At 43.3% G+C, this 22185-nt stretch overlaps 1 protein-coding gene across 1 annotated transcript in view; it reads left to right on the top strand.

Annotated features, from left to right (window-relative positions):
- The window catches only part of PREP (prolyl endopeptidase), a 721276-nt gene that overhangs the window by 105975 nt on the left and 593116 nt on the right, over window positions 1-22185 (top strand). Inside the window, exon 6 of the mRNA XM_086926706.1 lies at window positions 1458-1579. Within this exon, the coding sequence (XP_086782832.1) occupies window positions 1458-1579 (122 nt within the window). The remainder of the gene's footprint in view (window positions 1-1457; window positions 1580-22185) is intronic.

A 22185-nucleotide genomic window follows, 5' to 3' on the forward strand; every position in this document is an offset into this window, starting at 1 on the left:
GTTCTGTCACCAGCATGCGGCCGCCGCGCGGCCGCCCCGCCCCTTTAGCGCTGCGGCGGAATAGCCGCCGCAGCGAAGGGGTTAAATGACCTTCACCAGAGTCAATAAGGTTGAAAGCATCCAAACTGCACTGATGCAAGAGAGTCCATACCATACATCTGATGGAAGAGATTCTTCCATAGCTCTCCTCATTGACAATATAGTTCTGATAGAACCTCCTATGAAATTATTTGACATCACTCGAAGGAAAAACAACCTCTTGTGCTATAGATATGAGCATATTTCTTCCTTATTTTCACCCTGTGAAGTGTTTTTCTCTCACTACTCACAGTTGCTGGAATAAGATGTCTTTGCCTCTGTATCTGAGTTGTATGTGGTGGTAAGGCTGCCCTTAAGATCATTTCGTTAATACCCCACAAGGTGAGAAAATACATTTGGAATATTCCCAGACTTCAGACCTGTGTGGTGAATAAAATATTTGCTGATGATCCATTTACTCCTTTCACCCAGACCATGTTACTCAGAGCTGTGACATTTGTAGGTCCTACTTTGCAAAGATTTTGAAGGGCAGATAAAAGCCACCTTGTCTTCATATTCTAGGAGCCTACTCTTCTAATGACAACAGTCTGCAATGCACCTCTGCCTCCATCCAGCAAAGGCGCCAAGAGAACTAAATACTTGGCAATTTACAAAAAGGGGGGCAGATTTACAAGCCCCATGTGCTGCCAGTGCATCAGGTTGCGTGATGCACTGGTGGCGCCGCCTGCTGAGTGATGTTTGCAAGCACAGGTAAAGTCACCCTGCATGACTTAACCTGTACTTGTAAATATCGCCCCTGTTCATGCCACACTTTCTGTGTTAGGGGCATGACATGGGTGTTGCTGTGGGTGTTCCCAAGGAACATCCATGTCCACTGATGCATTTCCAGATTTATGAGAAATTGTAAATCTGGAAATACGTCCGAATGCTACGCCACCCTAAGGGTGGAGTAGCAAGGTGCAACGAGGAGAAATGTTTTAATTTCTCCTCGTTTTTTTTCTCTTTCAATGCTTGCTGCATTCTACAGCACACATTGGAAGAGGAAGTCACCTCAATTGATTGCTATTGTGCAGGAAGGGGCACCTTCATGAACAAAAACAATCTCCCCAAGACGCAGGCATCCTTGCACCATGGTGCAAAGGTGCCTGTGCTGGCGCATGGCAGCAGTTTGTGTGCCAGTGGAGTGGGAAGCACAGAGATGCGACATATTGTTGTAGATATGTCGCATCCCTGTGCTTCGTAAATAACGCAACGCGGTGCAGCAAAATGACTTGCGTGTACATCTCTCCCAAATTCCTCGGTAAATAAATACTGTACTGGCCCAACTCATGCTGTCTTCCTTAGAACTAATCCATTGGGCGAAGCTGAAATTTGTTCAAATATATTTTTGTTTGAATACAATTAATTGTCTCTTTCAGGTACTGAGACTTCTTCTAATCTGCACCAGAAGCTCTATTACCACTTCATGGGGACTGACCAGTCAAAGGATATTTTATGTGCCGAATTTCCTGAGGAACCCAAGTGGATGGGTGGGGTTGAGGTAGGATATAAACTCTATGGTAACGTAGCTGTTTTCTCCTTATTGTTTTGTGTTAGTTGTCTTCTTTTCACCACTGACCTAGCTTTTATTAGATCTCTCCCTGTTCATGTTATGGATTATCTCCATCTTTTTTCTTCCTCATTTTCGTTTTTGCCAGTTAACATTAACACACTGTAACCTCAATCTGTTTATTGAGGGTTTTTATGATTTCACCTCTGTGATGCGATCAGTAATATAAATACAACACAGCAATAATTAAACGCAGAGTTGCTTGTTACATAGCAGCGTACATACTAATAAGGAAAGCGAGCAGAATAATATACCAGTTATATTGCGACACAGCGTATATATAACATGGTAGTTAATGGGGGTCTATCGAACCCACTTGATATAATATACGTATTACACAGTATTTACGCTCCTCAAACGTTATTTTTCCCCATCTTTCGATGCTTGTTTATTTTCAGTCCAGCTGTTTGCCGCCTCCGCAAATATGTTGACATTCAGATTTTGACACTTCCCCATATTTTCTCTGTCAGTCTAGGCTTATTCTTAAACTACTCTTTTTAGAAACTAAACCACAACTTACTAATCCTTTCCAGGACCTCACTTTCCTCGGTTACATTTTACACTTCCTCATATCACTTCCTTAGAATATCTCACACCTAAATCTTAGTCTATGTATCTAAAACTGTCCCACCAGGGTAGCAGCAGCTGCCTCTCAACAAGTTGTCTAAGTAGTAAATCTAAATACAGGATTTAGATCACTACATTGAAGTGTATGCAGGAGTGTTTTCTTTGGTCCACTGTCAGACTCCACTTGTTATTTGGATTAATTGTATTCATTTTGCAGCTCAACTGCAGACGTATCTAAAAAAAACAAGTTTAAATGGAATAAGACCAACATTACATGAACACATTGTACACAAATAGACAGTGCGGTAATGATACATCTCCAAGTGGATTCCCTTCCCTATTAATGTAAAAGACATCTATACCATAACATGCAAGAACATGCTTCTACTTTTACAAATAAGCAAAGAGTAAACTTTTCATAAAAACAGACATGTAGAGTCTATAAGTACCATGCTAAAGAAATATATACTGCATGGGCAAGGACCCAAGTATCCACATTGGATGTTAGGGCAATGTTCTTCGATTCTGCCTGTCTAAACTATATGTATGTATGTATATGTATATATAATCTCTAAAAGAGCAGTTGCATTCATGAATTAAGCTAAACTGTTAGGTAGGAAGGAAATAGACTGATAATAAGAGACAGCTAAAAATCCATAAGTCTCCCTTTACAAAGCATATACAAATGGGAGCTTATCTTGTTTCCTCATTTTCACTGAAGAAGAGCAGGCCACATATACCTGTGTTCAGATTTTTTGGTTGATCACTGTTTACCCTTTTTGGCACTTGTACCTGGATTGTTTGACGTACCACAGAACAAAGGAATATATTTTCTCTTCTCTCGAAGTCTCCTGTCGAAACAACACACCTGCTGTATTCGAATAATTGTAGGTATCAGAAAGACGTTATGACTAACAATTTTGGGCCCCCTTAGTCCTTGATTTTTTTTTATTGCGTTCCTTAAATTTCTATTCTACTGGCAAAGTAACAAATACATGCTGCACATCTTCTTTAAGTTAGTAAATGGGGGCATCTGACCATATTTCTTTTTCATTTATGATGTTGCTAGACTGCACCTATAGGCGATCGCCCCTTCTAATGCAAAACTTCTTTCCTGTGGGTTTGTCAAAGTGTTCACAATGTTGTGGCACTTTGTCAGTTGAAAAATGTTGATGGGACTGCCATGCACCATCAAAGGTGAAATTGTTGGTGTATTTTTCACTAATAGAGTACCCTTGGTACTCGGCCTGTATGCATACTTGGCCTCCCATTCCTTCTTTACTCTCTGGACAGATGTGGACGAGCAGTCAAGCCCTAATTCAAAGATATGGGTTTGAGTCGGGTTATAGTACATTACAGATATCACCATTACGGAAAATAAGTGAATGTCCTGTCAAAGATGTGAGGTTTTGTAAATATACAACGGAAGGACTGCATATTTCTTGTTTACTTTGGGGAGCATCCACCTTTAACCTTAACTCCATTTTCACAAATATTTTATGTTCAGATGGAGAAGGCAGTGTTTGTTGGAGGCTGGTAATAAAGGCTTACACTAGCACTCAGCTGCCCCATAGTGAAGTATTTCGGAAACTGAATGGGTGTGCTATTCTGTGAAACTACTTCTTCTCTTTGGTTAAAATAAAACATAGCTTTTGAATTTGCTGTATATAGAATCTTCTTATTTTGGATCCCTATTAGCTAAAATTATAATATTAGAAAACAGTAGGGTTCACTAGTGCAGTGATTAACAGAGATCCAACTTGGTGGGCTAAGTTTACTGCCTATTTTTTTAAGTTATGTTATGCAGTGACCTTTTACTTTCTTGGAGATAACCCATATGAAACAGTTGTTGAAGTAAGTTGATAAATTAGATGTAACTACATACTGGTTGAGTCCCTTCATCAGTGTCATGGTAAGATCTTTGCCCGTGCCCTCTTGTTTCACTTAAGAGTGTGTTACTATTAGTGGATGAATTGGTTGGGAACCAGTATGCCTCAGACCAGGAATGAGTACTATAAACGAGATATTCGCTTTCTGGTGTTTGGCCCAGAAGTAGCCAGCAACAGACTGGGATAATCTTTACCCCTTTTTCGTTGCCTTCTGTGCTTCCTTTGATTCGGTGGACATGGGTTTGCTGTGTGATACAGTTTGCATTTAGCTTAACCCTACTTCGGCTAGAGTGCAACTGGAATGATGCGTTGCTTTATTGTCCATGATTCCAGTTGCCAGTATGACGTCTAAGAACCCATGGATTTGCCCATAAAACCTATTTATGTCTTTTTGTATGCTGGCACACTGATGCTTTAATCTATACTTTGAAACACCTGGAGAGGTTCTCAGTAACTTTGGAATTCTATATCACCAATATGCAGATGATACCCAGATCTACCTAAAAATACTTACCCAAATGACATTCTTCTGCTCTCCAACACTTTCAGCAGGATTCAAAAGGGGATGGCCACCTAAAACTCAACCCTACATCATCAATCATCCAAAAACCTCAAACTTCCTGCCCAAGTATGGCTCAATTCTTCTCTTCACTTTACCAAACTGTAAGCTGACTATCAAGAAAAAATCCAAATGATTTAGCATTCTCCACGACAATCACCGAAACCTTCAGAAGCAAATCCACCTTTTACCAGGAATGCCCTCCAACAACTTGGACTGTTGTGCATCATCATGCAGTTCATCTCTAAGCAGGACCTGAAAACGTTTGTCCAGCTGCTTGTACTCTCCAGAATGGGCTAAAGGAAATCTCTTTTCCAGTCTCCCCGAAGCACATCTGTCACCCCTGAGAGCAATGCTTCATGCAGCTGCCTGCCTGGTTTGTGTCAAGTCACAACATTTGTAATTGCATTTCTGCAATTCTTCGCGTCCTGCAATGGCTTCCCATTGAAACAATAGGCCAATTTAAGGTTGTATGGATCACCTACAAAAGACCTCAACAACTCTGCCCTTCCCTACTTCTTTCTAAAACTGAAAATCTGTGGCGTTCGACTGGGATCAAGAAATGCTGAAAAGCTCCTACTGGTGCGACCAGCATTGAGTTAAGATCGTTTTATGAAACAAGCATTCTCTGGCAGTACAACAAGGATCTGAATCACCATCCCACCAGCTCTTTGCACAATCTCGAGTCTTGCCACATTTAAAAAGGATCTCAAAATCCTGCTGTTTGAGAGTTTGATGCCCTTAGGCCAAGTTTGCACAATGTAAAAATGCAAAAATGAATAATACAATAAAAAGGGTTCATGATGGAATCAAGGTGGGATGCAACCCAACTGTACTGATCAAATAAATGCTGCACAGTTAAGAATTGTAGAATAAAACCTGACCAATGGCTTTGGTTGTGAAAAATTGATCACTGTAATTTGGAAAAATCATAAGGAAGCTGGAGCTAGTAACGCTTTAATGCCAGTGGAAAATCTAATACCATTCATAGCCCAGGATGGTGATCGGTCTGTAGCACCATTGCTATGAACTTACAGGACTAAGATAATTCCTATTGCCCTGTGTGGCTCTTCAGTTGTTAAATGTTACTGGTTAGGCCAAGCTTTACTTTTCCTCCAAAACTTGTACAATAAGGGCCATGTGCCAATTGGAATGTTTGTTTTCGAGAATAGTTAGATGGTGATCTTGCATGGACTAAAACACATTCGTCACAGCTGCTGACTACTTTAAAGTATGACATTTCTGTGAATCAAACTCTTCTCTGCCTGTGGAGTAAGCAAAACACAATTAAAAGGATGTGTTTTTGAAATTTGCCTTCTGTTAAAGAAAATATGCTCACACTCTAATCAAAATCTAAAAGTTTTTATTGACAAAATAAATGTTCCAATCACAGATTCAGGCAGCCAGAATATCCCCTGCAAACTGGGTTGGGTCAGGCTCGACAAGCAAGACAAGGCATAAATGTATAGTTTTACCCATAGGTCAGCTGTGGGGAACACTTGATAGAGTCAAGCTAAGGAAACTCACAAGTGTTTCAAGTCTGAGATCGTGAGAAATGAAGAAAACACCTTCCGATTTCAGCAAGTATGTAAACATTTCAGCTAAGCGAGTTAATCAACACTTTTTTTGTGTCCGGAGTGTTGTGAATGAAAGCAGGTCCAGATCCATGTAGATTAGTCATGTAGGTTTATTCAGGATAGATGTTACAAAGTAGAGATGCCCCACCAGGAGCAGCCTTCCTGCTGCTCAACCCATCCACCAACTGACACCCTCACTCACCAACATTACAAGGCCACCTCACACACCAACATTCCATCAACCCAGTCACACTGGCTGAGCAGCAGGTATAACCTATCTCATTTCTTTAAATAAACAAAGATAAGGTTGATACTACAACATGTACGACTCGTACTCCCAGGGAAAGAACGAACGGGAGGTGCATGTTGACATATTAAATACAAATAGGGTAAAAGACATTGCATGCAACTATGACAAACATTTTAAATGTAAAGATAGTAAATGTCAACAAGGGAATGCAATGCAATACATGGAGGAAATACATGTATGCAAAAATAACAATGATTGACTCAGGAAAAGAATAAAGCACACCACTCAATCCACAACTTCTCTAAAGGCATAAGCACCTCTACACGCACATCTCTTCTCCCTTTCCACCAAGCAAACAAACCATGCTCTACCACACCCTAACACAACTACCAAACCCTCGTGCCACTCACATACCAGCTGGCCAGGCTAATACACAAGAGGTGAAAAAGGGAACCAACCACAAGGCGCGGTAGGGGACCGTCTAAAACAAGTATGTGTGGGACACATACCACACGAACCAAGTGGCATCTAACTGCCCTTACCCGTAGTAAGGGTGGAAAGTGTGAAAAATCAGTTCACACGAACCAAGAAAAAAACAATATAGTTCTACAACCAATCTTATAGTAAAAATATAAACCACAATCAGTAGTGATAACATACACATCACAAAAACTTGGCTCACACTCAGCCCTTCACCCTAACCCCTTAGGCTGGCTGGGAAAAATCCCAAAAACCCTATGCACTGTGGCCTCACACTGCCACCCAACACTAACCATATTTGGAAAAACCACTGCCTTTTACACTAACAATATTTGGCAAAACCACTGCCCTTCACCCTTACCCTAAGTAAGGGTGGTAAGTGTGGAACAAACCACACAAAACAAGTAATAAAGCCTCGCTCAGAGTTGAAATATCCACTCACAAAATCCAGCTCCTGTGTTTCCAGTCACCCTTGCAGGTTACTGGGAGATAGAGTCCTGAGAAACGAGATACAAGACCTCCTTCATTCTATAACCAAGGTACGGAGCTGATTCAAACCTTAGAGAGAATTCTTGATTCAGATTCTTGGCAAAAAACCCAACTTAACTTAAAACTGCAACTTACTTACTCCTTCCCACGTATTAGGCTTAGGTCAGGTACACCGGGGTAGGCGTATCTTAGAAGCACCAGTTGAGTTCTTTAGTCAATTTTTTATGTATGTAAATATTTTATCCGTTTTAAAGTATCATATGGCTAATAAACCATATCAATGCTTTTACAGTATTATTTTATAATACTCCTTTTACTGTACGCACTTCATAATAAGTATTACAATTGTGGCAATCCATTTCTCTTGCATGAGAAAGAAGACTACTCAATAAAATACCACCTTTTTTTGAAAACGCCCGTCTCTTTATTTCTCTGCACCCTGGTGAAATTAAGCATGCACGATTGACTGAGTGAAATAGCGGTCTATTGTTTTCACACAACTCTGAAGATATACTCCTTATTCTGGGGGAGCAAAGTTGTCATGTTATATGGTTGTCAGAAGCTAATCCCTTCTTGTCTAAATCAGGGAAGTTAACCCCTCCCTATTCATTCGAGAACGTTTCTAGTGACCTCTGAGCTAGCTGGCAAAACAAATTAAGTCTAACATAGTCAGTAGAGACCTAGATGACCTCAGGCATACGTGTACACTGCTGTTCATGTTATTCCAATACGCAGAGCCTATTGGGAATATAGGAACTACACTACATGGCGCCCAACGTTTGGTAAGGCGATAATCTAACGCAAGATACTAGAGTAACTCAGTCGTGCTTTTTCACACAGACCCCTTTCTCCCGTAAAAACTCCAATAGACGTCTGGAGTGGGTGAAAGGTTAATATCCGCCGAAACTGGATGAGAATCCTATGTATTAGTTTACGGTGTAGTCAATGTTGAAGGATACAGTGTTCCAAAATATTGTGCACCTAATCTTTGTTTCCTTGAAACTTGATCTGCAACAAAAAAAATTCTGTCCGTGAAAATGTCAAACAGTGAGGATGAAAGGGAAAGAGTTAGACTAGCAGCTCAACTCTTAGCGGAGGACACAGTCATCCAAAATGACGACCCTAATGCAATACTCATTCCGGTCAATATAAGAAAAACCATAACTATAAAAAACTTATAGAAAATGGGGTATCATCAAGAGGTGGTACAGTTGTATTTGTGGTAGGGGCACATAAATATCGGCAGACAGAGGTATTCTATTCCTGAATAACTTTTCCAGCAGCACATGCTGTGACACGTGAGTTCCACTATTATAAAATAGCGGAATCTCCAGAGGAACACTCTCTTTTCGAGGAAATTGAAATTCCACTAACATACCGAGAGCACCTGCTCTTATTTAATGGCGCCCTAAAACATCAAAATCACATTACCCGGCTCGGTCCACTAGGTAGACCAGGAGCCACGTGGCCGGTTCTAGCCAGCTACACACCACACCCAGACATTGAAGGAATGTCAGACGGAGAAGTTTTGGTTCAGCTAAAACAATTAATTAAAATTCATAGACAATTGGTCCAATATGTCATGCGGACTTCAACAGTCCAAACTACAATTAAAATTCCACAAAACACCCCTCATCAGGGGAATACAAATAAAATTACACCACAGAATATACAATCATGTCTTGGTAAAACACCCGCAAAACGGGAACAAATTCCTTTCTGGTTAGCTCAAAAAATCACTCAGATAGAGGCAGTATTTCCTGATACCACCCCTCATGAAAAACACAGAATTCTGACTATCTGTCTCCCAATGGGGATCGCACCACATGTGGAGGACTGTGACACTTGGGGCACGGTCTTTGCTTCTATCTACACAAAAACACATGGTGTTCCGTCATAAACAAACCACTCCCAGAGAAAAACAATTTCAGTCCAGAGGAAGGTCTCCCCAACGGAGAAATAGATCTCCAGGAGGGGGGACAAGTCTCCCCAAAGGGAGCCCTCTGAAAAAAGGTACAACCTTAGAGATAGGGATAAATTGAGAAAACCTGACAGATATCAAGATATTGATACACGTCCCTCTTGATCTTTTCAGACTTTCTCACAGAAATCGGAAAGAAGAGGACGGTCAGAACACAAGGAAGAGCTCCAAAGACAAAGAACCTGCTCATCAAAGTAAAAAATCACAATTTCCCAGAAAGAAGGTAGCAAGTATTAAAATTAAACATGCCGAGAATCCTGAGGACACAACTGAAAAACGGAGAGTGGGCCCAGACAATGTTAGACAGCGCAGCAGAAGTGACCATAGCTCGCAAGATCCTGATGAATCTTCTGGAGACCGTAGACACGAATGAATACATTCAAGTGGAAACTGCAGACACGCGAGTTAGCGTGCCCCATAAACTATATGAAATAACATTACGTATAGAGGGAGATAAAACTAGGAAAATAAAAGGCCTCTTTTGGGAGAATCTTTCTAAAGGCTATGATATCCTGTTAGCTGAAAAAGACTTGCCACCAGAGTTTGTCAGGGAGTGTCCTCATGGCGAAGAAATGATTATGCCTGCCTTCTCAAATCATATCCCAATTCATAAAAAATACACATTTGCAAGAAAATGGGCAGTGGCCCAAGCCCCTGCTTTATATAAAAATCACGTAGGATGGGACGAGGATTCTCCTCCCCACAAAATCCAGTTAAAAAATCAACCTACTGCACAAAGGCAGTACCCAGTTAAACAAGAAGCTAAAAGGCAAGTCAGGGAGATCTTAGATCAACTTGAATATCAAGGGGTGATTGAAACATGCACCTCACAAATGAACTATCCATTGTTTCCTGTCTCCAAGCCAGACGATTCATATTGTCTAGCTTTGGACTACAGACATCTAAACCCCTGCTGTAAAAATTTTGCAGTCCAAAACTCACACAGTGCAGCACTAATGAATAACATTGTGCGCAAAAAATATAAAACAACATTAGATATCTCTAATGGATTCTTCTGTCAAAACATTGCACCTGAAAGCAGGTATTTGACTGCTTTATCAATAATGGGGTCCTAAAAACTATTTTGTCGACTCCCACAGGGATTCAAGAATAGCCCAGGATTATTCTCAGCAAGGGTAACAGAATTACTACAAATATATGATGTCATCTACATTATCCTATGTAGATGACATCTGTCTTACAGACGATGACCTGGAGACTCACTTGAAAAGAGTGAACACCATAATACTTGGGTTCGCATCGGAAGGTTACAAATTCAATTTTAAAAAGTCAAGAATAGCCCATCTGGAGGAGGAGCTACGACACCAACCAAGATGGCCGCATAGTCTCCCGGCTCCGCTGACCTCTGTCCTACGCTCTACTATCCTGTCACCTATCCTGATTTCCTGCCCCGGATCCGTTTGTGTGACCCGATTTGCACTTCGATGATGTGATTCCGGAGTTTCTCCGACATCGTGGAGTGGAGTAACGTCGTGGACCGATTTGAGGCCTAACCCAGCCGAGAAGCCGGGGTCTCGAGTGCTGGCCTAGCCGGGTCCGAGTTGAACAACAACGGACTGTTGAATGCGGTTGGGTCCGGTCTCTGGAACATTCGGAATTTTGGGATTGTCCTGCTACCATCTGCTGCCTGGTGTTCTATAGGAGGTGAGGTGACGAGTGACGCACGGTGCTGTGTTGCGGGAGTCCCGGTCCGGGGGTCCGGCATTCATATCGCCGGTGCCCCTTGGGTTGGAATCTCCCCGCGCGCTATTGCACGCTAACAGTCTGTCCCTCATGGCTCATTCCTGCTCCGCCTAATCTTCCCCCGTAGAAGGCGCCTCTCCGTGGGGAACACCATGCCTGAGGAAGAATGGAGGCTGACGGAGCAGGCTCAAAGTGGCCTGTCATTGCGGACGGTGCTGGAGGCCCTTGTGGCACTACAGGAGACTGTTGAAGCCCAGACCTGCAGCCTGTTGTTGGCGGCGGATGGAATCATAGGACTGAGACCGGATCCTGGCTTGAGGCCCGAGACCCGGCGGCCAGCTCGCCTTTCGATTGACGCCCCGGTGGCGTACTTGGACCCGGCGCTGGAAGCTGTATTTGCCCCTATCGCAGTGGAGCTACCCGAAAGTACTGTGTTTGGTGACTCATTTAATCCGTTGGAATTCCCGGTTTTGCAACTGTCGGAACATTTACATGCTGTCCCCACTTCGGATCCTTTCAATCGGTACTGTGAACTGTTTTGGACTGTGTCGACCCCCCTCCCCAGTCGGTCTATCAAGATGGCGGATGGGATAAAGCCTGGCTTCGGAGACGGGGAGGGGCATCGTTGGTACCAGCCGACTACTTTGGGACTTGCCGTTCTTTTTTCATCTGTGGACCCTTGTTCTGCCAACTTCTGTGTACCTTTTGACACTTTGAGGACGGGGCTTTCTTCCCCTGACGGACTCAGCGAATTTAATCGACGGAGCTAAGGCTGAGATTGTTGTCTGGGTTGTTCATTGTGGTACTATGGTTAACGGGATTGTTTTATTGAATTAACGGAGTCCGGGGCGGGGTTGGTTAGGACGGGGGCGAAGGACCGGGAGTGCATTGAATATAGCCCTCCTCCATTTCCCCTCTTCGGGTGGGGTTTAATTTCTTTTTCCCTTTTTTCCCTGCTCCTTCTATATTTCGGGTTTTGGTTCTTGGGCGACAGGCACGCTGCTAGGGGGGTAGGCCGTAGTTATCTGCAGGGGTGCAGGGTGGGGGGCTGGGGGATGGGAGTTTTGTTTTTCTTTGTTTCTATGGCCTTTTTTCTCTTTTTATCTTTCTTTGGCCTTTTCTTTTCTCTTTTTCCGGGTCAGTGTAGTGGGTTCATTGTTTGGTCCATCTCTGCTTTCACATCTGTGCCTCAACTCTCGCGATGTTTTGGGGCCACGGGGTGGGTATAAATGTTGGCGCGAACTGTAATAGTACGCTTGTTTATCCGGGTGTCGTCTGCTTAAACGCCACTGATTTACATGAAAACGACTTAACTGTGGACACATTGCTATTTCGCTCGCCCCCCTTCATAGCTTGAGATAATGTATGGCACCTGATCCTTCTATTTTATATTATAAAATGAAACCTTTTGTATCCTGTTCCCAATTTGATATGTCTTCCAACCAGTGCGCATTGTGGATGTAGCGACTATGCTCCCCGGGAGGCTGGGTCTGAAGTTTTGATCGGAGTAGTGTGTTGCAATTGTTTAGCGGCCAGCCCTGGGGGTTGTAGGCCCGTGTCTGTATCTGGTTGAAAATGTCAAATAAAGGTTTTCAATAAAAAATAAAAAAAAATAAAAGCCCATCTAACTGTCCTATTTTTAGGATATGAAGCCTAGCAGACAATTTCCTAGAGAAATGTGCAGTACTTCAGCACCTAAAACGCTGAAGAAGTTACAATCAATACTAGGTTTCCTGAATTTCGGAAGAACATACATTCTAAATTATGCAGAGAGGGTTAAACCTCTCTACGAATTAATAAAACCTGATTTCAAACCAAATAATTGGACTCAAAACACACAGAAATTTTGAGATCATTACAGACAGACATGTTAACTAAAACAAAACTGCAAACACGCGCAAACGAACGAAACCTTGTAATCCAAGTCATACCAGGAAGATGCAGATTCACATACCTGACCTCTAATGAGGGAGAAACGGTACTAATAGCTTACAAATCACATTTGTACACACAAGCTGAAATGAAATTCAGTTCTACAGAAAAAATTCTGACAGTGGTTCAAACTGCTGTAGCAAGAGAAAGAGCCCTAGCCCAAGGCAAGAGAATAACTGTGTTCGAGGCATGTGGGCTGCTGAATTCATATCTGTGCATAGATCGCCGCCTAGTGTTGGGTCCGGATGATTGCACATTGTTGTCCTGGAAGAGTCTTCGAAGTATCACGAGATAGGTAAATCCTCCCCTGGACTACAGTGCGCATGGGCATCCTCTCCATCCTCAGATTATTTTTTCCGCCATTGGGTTCCGATGTACTTTCCAACACTCCAAGTTCGGAATTAACTAACTCTTCTCTAAAGGCCAAAAGGCCTTCGGATCCGTCGGTATTGTTCAGCGCTCTGTACCGATACACCACGTGGACCAGCCGTCGATGGAACAAAGTCCATTCAAATACTGCCCGCAGTGCAACTCGAAGTTCCCGTACACAGATAAGCATCCCGCGTGCAATAAATGCCTATCTCCAGATCACAAAGAAGATAGTTGCCTGGCCTGTGCCCAGTTCCGGTCAAAAAAGACTATCCGGAATAGACGGGCGGCGAGGCAAGAAATGCAGCGGTCGGCACCAGAGCCCGATAATATCTTCGACGATGAGGAAGAACTAGCGAGCGCCGAAGAATTGGATCAAGACGAAGACCAGTACTCGGAGCACGACTCCGATGATTACCTCGAGGAGGAGGACCAAATCGTCGATCTCGAGGAATACGATCAAGACATCGTAGCTGTTGAAGACGACTCCGATGACGACGAGGGGCGAACCGCGAGTACACCGCCCCATATAGACACTATAACAATATCAGAGACTCAGGTCGAGGCCTCGCCAGCAGGCCTTAGCCAAGATCAACATTCTAGTTCTACAGCCCCGCCATACCGCCCGGCTAAGAACATATTCAAAGAGCTCTCTGAGACACGCCATATGGCACCGGTTCCATTGAAACTGAAACTCGTCAACAACACCGTCTTCGGACCAAAAGTCGTAGAAACAAAAGTAATTAAACCAAAGGTCATCAAGCCGAAGGTCGTAGCTCCAACACAGCCTTCGAAACCAAAGACCGTCGAGTCGACATCGAAGATTAAAGCTGTCGAGTCGAGCTCAAAGCCTAAAGCCGTCGAGTCAACATCGCGGCCAAAAAACGTCGATTCGACGCCAAAGCAAAAGCACAGCGAATCGAACCCAAAAACAAAGCACGTCGAATCGAGCAAAGTAGCATCGAATATCGACAAAGGGATAAAAACAGTCGACGAAAGCAAAAGGACTACGCCCAAAACTAACTTCGAACCGAAAGTGAAACCTAGGGTGGAACAGAATAAAGCGGTCGAGCCGAAGCACCTCGAACCAAAAAAGGGCACTGAGCCAAAACCTCAAACACCTAAAATACCTAAGTACACTGTCGAACCGACCAAACCGCTCAGTCCAAAAAAGGTGGTGAAGCCAGCCAAAGACGTTCAACCGACAAAATCTGTCGACAAACATCAAAAACCGATCCAACAACAAAAAACGGTCAAACCCACTAAACATATCGACCCAAAAACTAGCAAACCAAAGGCTACTGCAACAAGGCCAAAAACTGTGGAGGACGAGCTTATTCACCCAGACCCCGCCACAGAAGACCAGTCAAAACTGTATATTAACCCAGTAACTGGTAAAGTGACTGTTTACACAAAAAAGAAAAGGCCTTTGCCAATAGAAGACTTTCCTAAAATACCACTCAAAAAGAAGAGAGACTGTGCTACCTCTCCAATACTTTTTGAACCTATCAATCCAGCTATGCCTACAACCCCATATACCCCAACATCACCTGACTACAACCCAGATGAAGATCAGGATGCAGATGTGGGGTTTGGTAATCCACAAAACCCAACTGGAGACCCCAACCTACAGCCATGGGGTGCAGGAGGAGAACCAGACAATGAAGGGGCTCTGCCCATTACAGAACCTGCCTTTACCCAACTAAGCCATCACCCACAGAAGATACTGTGGCCTTTAATTCTTTACTTGATAGAGCAGCTACCTACCGTAATGTAGATATGCACTCTGATGCTATTGAAGAAGACTTTCTCTTTGATACACTAACAACATCTGAGAGACATGGAAAAACACTCCCCAAGTTGAAGGGCGTCTTAAAACATGCACATGACATTTTTAAGGACACTGCTAGGGCACGGGTCATAAACCCTAGATTTGAAAAGAAATATAGGGCTGCACCTATAGATCCTACATACATCAAGGGTCAGCTACCCCTAGACTCCCTAGTGGTATCCAACGCACGTAAACGGGCTAAATCCCAAACTACCGGAGAGGCTGCTCCTCCGGACAAAGAGTCAAAGATCTTTGAGGCATCAGGCAAAAGAGTAGCTGCTCAAGCAGCAAACTCATGGAGAATTACCAATACACAGTCCTTGCTGGCCAGATATGACAGGGCACACTACAACAGCTTAGAAGAAATTCTCCAACACTTACCTGATCCTTACAAACAGCAGGCAGATGAACTTATACAGGAGGGAAAGCTCATCACCAATGCCTCAATTAAATGTGCCCTAGACGCGGCAAATACAGCGGCCAGATCTATCAATACAAGCGTGCTGCTAAGGCGACACGCATGGCTCCACATATCAGGCTTTAAGAATGAAGTTCAATCCACAATTCTTAATCAGCCCATCAACCCAGACTTTTTATTTGGTCCAGCAGTTGACTCAATTCTGGACAAAATGTAAAAGGATGCGGAAACAGCAAAGTCCATGGGAGCTCTCCAGTCCCTCCTTTCATCGCTCCAATTATAGAGGAGGAACGCGAAGTAATACATCACAGCAATCCTCCAGCTACAAAAGTAACACGCAATCCACATACAGCAAAAACACTAACACCAAAGGAAGGGGTCGTGGAGGAAATGTAAATAGATCCTCCACTAACACCAAACAGTGACTTCTTGGCACTACCCCCGACCATATAACACCGGTTGGGGGAAGACTACAACCATTTCTGCCAATCTGGTTAAATATCACAACAGACAAGTGGGTCAGGCAAATTATCCAACATGGCTATTGCCTAGAACTCACCTCAACCCCACCCAACATTCCACCGTGCACCGTCCAATGTCACAGGAACGTATAACACTACTGCAGCAAGAGGTCATCAGTATGCTGCAACAGGGGGCCATAGAACCAGTCCCACTACAACATCAGGGAACATGAGTATACTCCCTATCCTTCCTAATTCCAAAGAAGGACGGGTCTTTCAGACCAATATTGGACCTCAGGCCCCTCAACCTGTACATTTGATCGGAGCATTTTCATATGCTCACTCTCCAGCAAGTCTTACCATTGCTTCGCAAGGGAGACTTCCTAGCAACTCTGGACCTCAAAGACGCTTACTTTCATATACCAATACACCCTGCTCACAGAAAGTATCTCAGGTTCACCATACAAGGACAGCACTACCAGTTCAAAGTACTACCATTTGGTGTCACAACAGCTCCACGCGTCTTCACCAAATGTCTAGCTACAGTGGCGGCACATCTCAGAAGGCAACACATCCATTTGTACCCATATCTGGACGATTGGCTAATACAGCATATTGGCTAATCCAGCAGTGTGCCAACCACATGTCAAAAACCATCCATCTCCTGCACAGCTTAGGCTTCTCGCTAAACTACCCAAAATCACATCTGCAACCCTCCCGTGTACAACAATACCTGGGAGCAGCTATAGATACACTGGCAGCAAAAGCATATCCCAACGCAGCACGGATCAACGGCATGCAAGCATTGATCCAAAAATTCAGGCCCCAACACTCAGTACCAGCTTGAGTGTTTATGCAACTAATAGGCATGATGGCCTCGTGCATATTCATAGTCCCTCGTGCCAGACTACACATGCGTCCTCTCCAAGAGTGCCTAGCAAGGCAGTGGAACCAGGCTCAAGGGCAATTACAGGACCTAGTGTTGGTGACCAGTCGGGCATACACCTCCCTGCATTGGTGGAAGCCACAAAACCTTTGCAAGGGACGACTGTTCCAAGAGCCTGTCCCACAAATAGTGTTAACCGCGGACGCATCCCTACTAGAATGGGGAGCCCATGTCCTACACTACACAGTACAGGGATTCTGGACTGTAAAACAAAAGAAGCTGCACATCAACCTTCTAGAGCTGATAGCTGTCTTTCTAGCTCTAAAAGCATTCAAGACACACTTATGCAACAAAACAGTGTTGATCCGGACGGACAAAAGAGCTATGTATTACATTCAAAAACAGGGAGGAACACACTCGCCACAGCTGTTGCACCTAGCTCAAGCAATGTGGAAGTGGGCCATTCAAAGGAACATGTTTCTTATGGCAGAGCACCTCCCAGGTAAGGGCAATCAAGTAGCCGACCTGCTCAGCAGGCACAGTCAGCAAATGCACAAATGGGAGATTCACCCCAAAGTGCTCCAACCATTCTTCCGGAAATGGGGACACCCGGAGATAGATCTGTTTGCCACAAGCGAAAACGCGAAATGCCAGTACTTTGCCGCCAGGTTCCCACATCCACAGTTCCCACATCCACAGTCGCAAGGCAATGCGATATGGATGAACTGGTCAGGCAAATTTGTGTACGCTTTTCCCTCAGCTCCATTAATACCGCTAGTGGCATGCAAACTACGCCAACATTCACTGACGCTATTCCTAGTTGCTCCCACATGGGCGAGGCAACCATGGTACACAACGTTCCTAGAACTGTCAGTGGTGCCTCATCAAAGACTGAGACTCACACCCAATCTTCTAACTCAGAGCCATGGAGAAATCCAACATCCAGGTCCGCAACGGCTGAACCTGGCGATCTGGCTCCTGAAATCCTAGAGTTTGGATACCTAAACCTGCCTCCAGACTGTATGAACATTATCAAAGAGGCAAGAAAACCCACTACCAGGGCATGTTATGCAGCTAAGTGGAAACGTTTCGTCATTTAACTGCAGAAACAATGATATAAACCCACTTGATGCTTCTACTCAAAACATAATTTGCTATCTCTTGCACCTACAACGCTGCAATTTAGCCTATTCATCCATCAGGATACATTTAGCTGCGTTAGCAGCATATCTTCAAAACAGGCAACACCTTTCACTATGCCAGCAATTAAAGCATTTATGGAAGGACTCAAACGCATAATTCCTCCAAGACACCCACCTTCACCAGTCTGGAATCTGAACATTGTTTTAACCAGACTTATGGGACCACCTTTTGAACCACTACACTCATGCGAAATACAATTTCTTACTTGAAAGGTGGCTTTCCTTATTGCCATTATTTTGCTTCGAACAGTTAGCGAGCTCCAAGCCCTAACTATTCAAGAGCTATTCATCCAAATACATGCAAATAGAGTAGTTCTCAGAACAAACCCTAAATTCATGCCAAAGGTGGTATCCCATTTCTACATAAATCAAACCATCGAACTGCCAGTAGCTGAAAGGGCCTTGCATACTCTAGATGTCAAAACAGCTCTGCTATACTATATAGACAGAACTAAGGCATTTCGAAAAACAAAACAGTTGTTTGTTGCTTTCTCACCTCAACACAAAGGCAACCCTATTTCAAAATCAGGTATAGCCAGATGGATCGTTAAATGCATCCAAATATGTTATTTAAAAGCCAAACGCACCTTAACAGTTCCCCCTAGGGCGCATTCCACACGCAAGCTAGGGGCATCCATGGCTTTCCTGGGTAATATTCCTTAACACGAAATTTGTAAAGCAGCCACATGGACAACAACACATACATTTACAAAACACTATTGTGTAGATGTACATTCAAAACAGCAAGCTGCTGTAGGACAGGCTGTTCCCAAAACTCTTTTTCAGACTGCTGCAGCTGACAGAGGTAGCCACCGCTAAGGGAGATACTGCTATACATTCTATGCACAGATATGAATTCAGCAGCCCACATGCCTCGAACGAAATATGCTACTTACCAGTGTGCATCTGTTCTTGGCATGTAGGGCTGCTGACATTCATATCGCCCACCCACCTCCCCCGGTGCCTGTCGCAGCTGCAGCATTCACTCTTTGCATAGACATCTCTTACTGTACTATACTCCATCTCTGCCACAATGGAGAAAACAATCTGAGGATGGAGAGGATGCCCATGCGCACTGTAGTCCGAAGGAGGAGCCACCTATCTTGTGATACTTCAAAGACTTTTCCAGGACAACAATGTGCAATCATCCGGACCCAACACTAGGTGGCGATCTATGCACAGATATGAATGTCATCAGCCCTACATGCCAAGAACAGATGCGTACTGGTAAGTAGCATATTCCTTTTACATCAGAACCAGCCATTGAGGCATTAACAAGCCCACGCAATCTAAATGCTGTGGCATTAGATCCGAAATGGATACAATGGGAAAATTTTCTTGCTACAGAAGACGTGAAACACTATTTTGATCCGAAAATGAAAAAACTAGAAAATATGGAATACGAATATGAATATCCTCTGCCAATCGAAATTCTGCCTCTCTGTCTGTGTAATCTACACAGACAGATTTGCACAACATTTTGTTGTGGAAAAGCAAATTTACAACAACGCGTGCGCGATTGTTAAAGGTCGTTGGCGCTTAGGTAAATTCAGACCAATGGTCACTAAAACCGAATCATTCAGAAACTGTACAGCTCAGCAAGCTGAAATAAGATCTCTAAAGATGGCGCTTGAAAATGCCGATCGCGAATTCCCCACACTAATAGTGTGCGATTCTCATTACTGCGTCCAGTCTTACAATAAGAGCATGCAGACTTGGATTCAAAACGGTTACAAAGATGACACAGGTGCCACAATAAAGCATAAAAAGCTTTGGGAACAAGTAGTTCTTTTGCAGAAAGAACTACAAAAGACTCACGTGATACATACACTGAGTCATCGATGTGATGGCGTTCACGTTGCAGGGAATTCATTAGCCACTAAAAAGCCTCATTAAAAGGCGACTATGCGGCATTACCTCTCAACTATCCACTCAATAATACATACATAATTGATGCGAACTCCGTTCCGTTTGCTTGAATCCTTGGAGTAGGGGATAGAGTAATTCCAAACACGAACGGGAGAATCTTCTTGATACAAGAAGCACACATGGGATTGGGTCTGAGGCACCAAGAGATCCTGAAATCTCTGATAGAATTACAATCACAATACTGGTGGCCGTGGATGAGCGTAGAAATTTACAATTTTGCAATGAATTGTGAGGACTGCAACAGAGATCGCAGTTGTGAACCGGACCAGGCACCAGCCCAGACACCACTATTAGACAGCATCAGGCTATCTATGCGCAGACGTCCGACCGGACAAATGCGGCCCCATAATTATTAAGACTAGATTCACTGAAGATGTGGCCCCAGCGCTCGGCTGCACCAGAACTGTTATAAAAGATTTGCGAGTCTTTATCGCCACATACGCAATTGGCATGCTACATTCTGATCAGGGTCCTGCGTTTTAGCTCTCGAGCTTACAAAGAGGCCATGAGCAGTATTGGCATTGCATTGCTGTACTCTTCTCCCTTCCATCCTGAGGGAACTCAGGCTGTGGAAAGAAAAACCCGTGACATAAAGCAATCTATAACAGCGAGGGTATTAGGTTCGGATGATGGGTGGGTCAAACATCTAACAAGTGTCCAACGTAATCTTAACAATCTGCCAATAAATTCTCTAAAGGGTTTCACTCCATACAAACTATTGTTCGGCACTAGAATGAAAATCCAGGATTTAGATTGTCAAACTTCAGTGGTGGAAGAAAAAACCTTTGATATCAAAGATCGTTTGGCTGTTTAACAGGACTTGAATGAAACAAGAAAAAGTCTAAGTAACATAAAGTCTAAGCCAACAACCACAGAAGAACCACCTGTCCCAGCAAGACCTGTCTGGATTCCAAAGATTGGGGATCTGGTCAGAGAAAAGATCGCGGTGAAGAAGGAATTTGGGCCTTCTTACAGAAAAGCAGTACCTGTCTTAGCTGTCAGCGCAGGAAGATCAGTAGTACTACCGCCACTTGCTGGTAAAAAGGAGAACAGAGTTGTATCCATCGACCTGGTTAAATCACAATCATGTGGCCAATAATAAGTAGTAGGCCCAGTGGACTCCCAGGAAGTAGCAGAAGACCAAATCTTGCTACACTCCAAGAGGTTCAAACTGAAAGACTAATCACTTTTGATAAACCATCAGTGAATAAAAAAGGAATATGCAACAAAGCCATGGAACTTGTGCCTCTTGAAACCCAAATTGCAACAGTTCATGAAGAAACACCAGTCTACAACGATGTAGCCTCGGACTATACAAATGTAACAAGAGAAAATGCAAAGATCAATGGAAATCCGGAAGCAATCCCACCAATTGACAGAACTGCATCTGGCTACTTTATCAACTTTGATGATTTTTCCGATGATCCGAATGACTATGGAGACAAGCCAGCAACAAAAACTTTCAAAATGAAAATTACAGAACTTTTCCATCAACTCAAAGAAACATATCTGATTTCCCCTTGGATTGAACTATGGATTGTGTTAGGTGTACTTATCTTACTACTTTGGCTCATCTTAGTTTTCATTTTGGGCAGATTTATTACAATACAATGGACACAGCAAGTCAGAACATCAACTTGGTCCTGAAACCACACAGATCCTCTCACATAGAGAAAAGAGAACTATCATCAGTGAACATCACAGCAAAGCCTATACCTGGTGGTATAGCATGGGACAGAACTGACTATGAAATCTATGGCCCGGTAGAGCTCTTGAAGTATCCACACCAATTCAAGATTTCATTGAGTGACTCTGTGACACCAAGTTCTTTCTCTGATGATTGGGACTTTGAAAATATTAATAATATGATGTCAGATTTAGAAATGTCAGAATAATTTACAGAACATGATTATTTACAGGGTTCATCGAATTATGAAGAAATGTACTGTTATAACCACTATGGTCATCATTATCTGCATAAGTCTGGAAATCCTAGAAATGTTTTTACTTCTA

The sequence above is a fragment of the Lissotriton vulgaris genome, chromosome 6 (genome assembly GCF_964263255.1).
Source record: "Lissotriton vulgaris chromosome 6, aLisVul1.2, whole genome shotgun sequence".
Lineage (NCBI taxonomy): Eukaryota > Metazoa > Chordata > Amphibia > Caudata > Salamandridae > Lissotriton > Lissotriton vulgaris.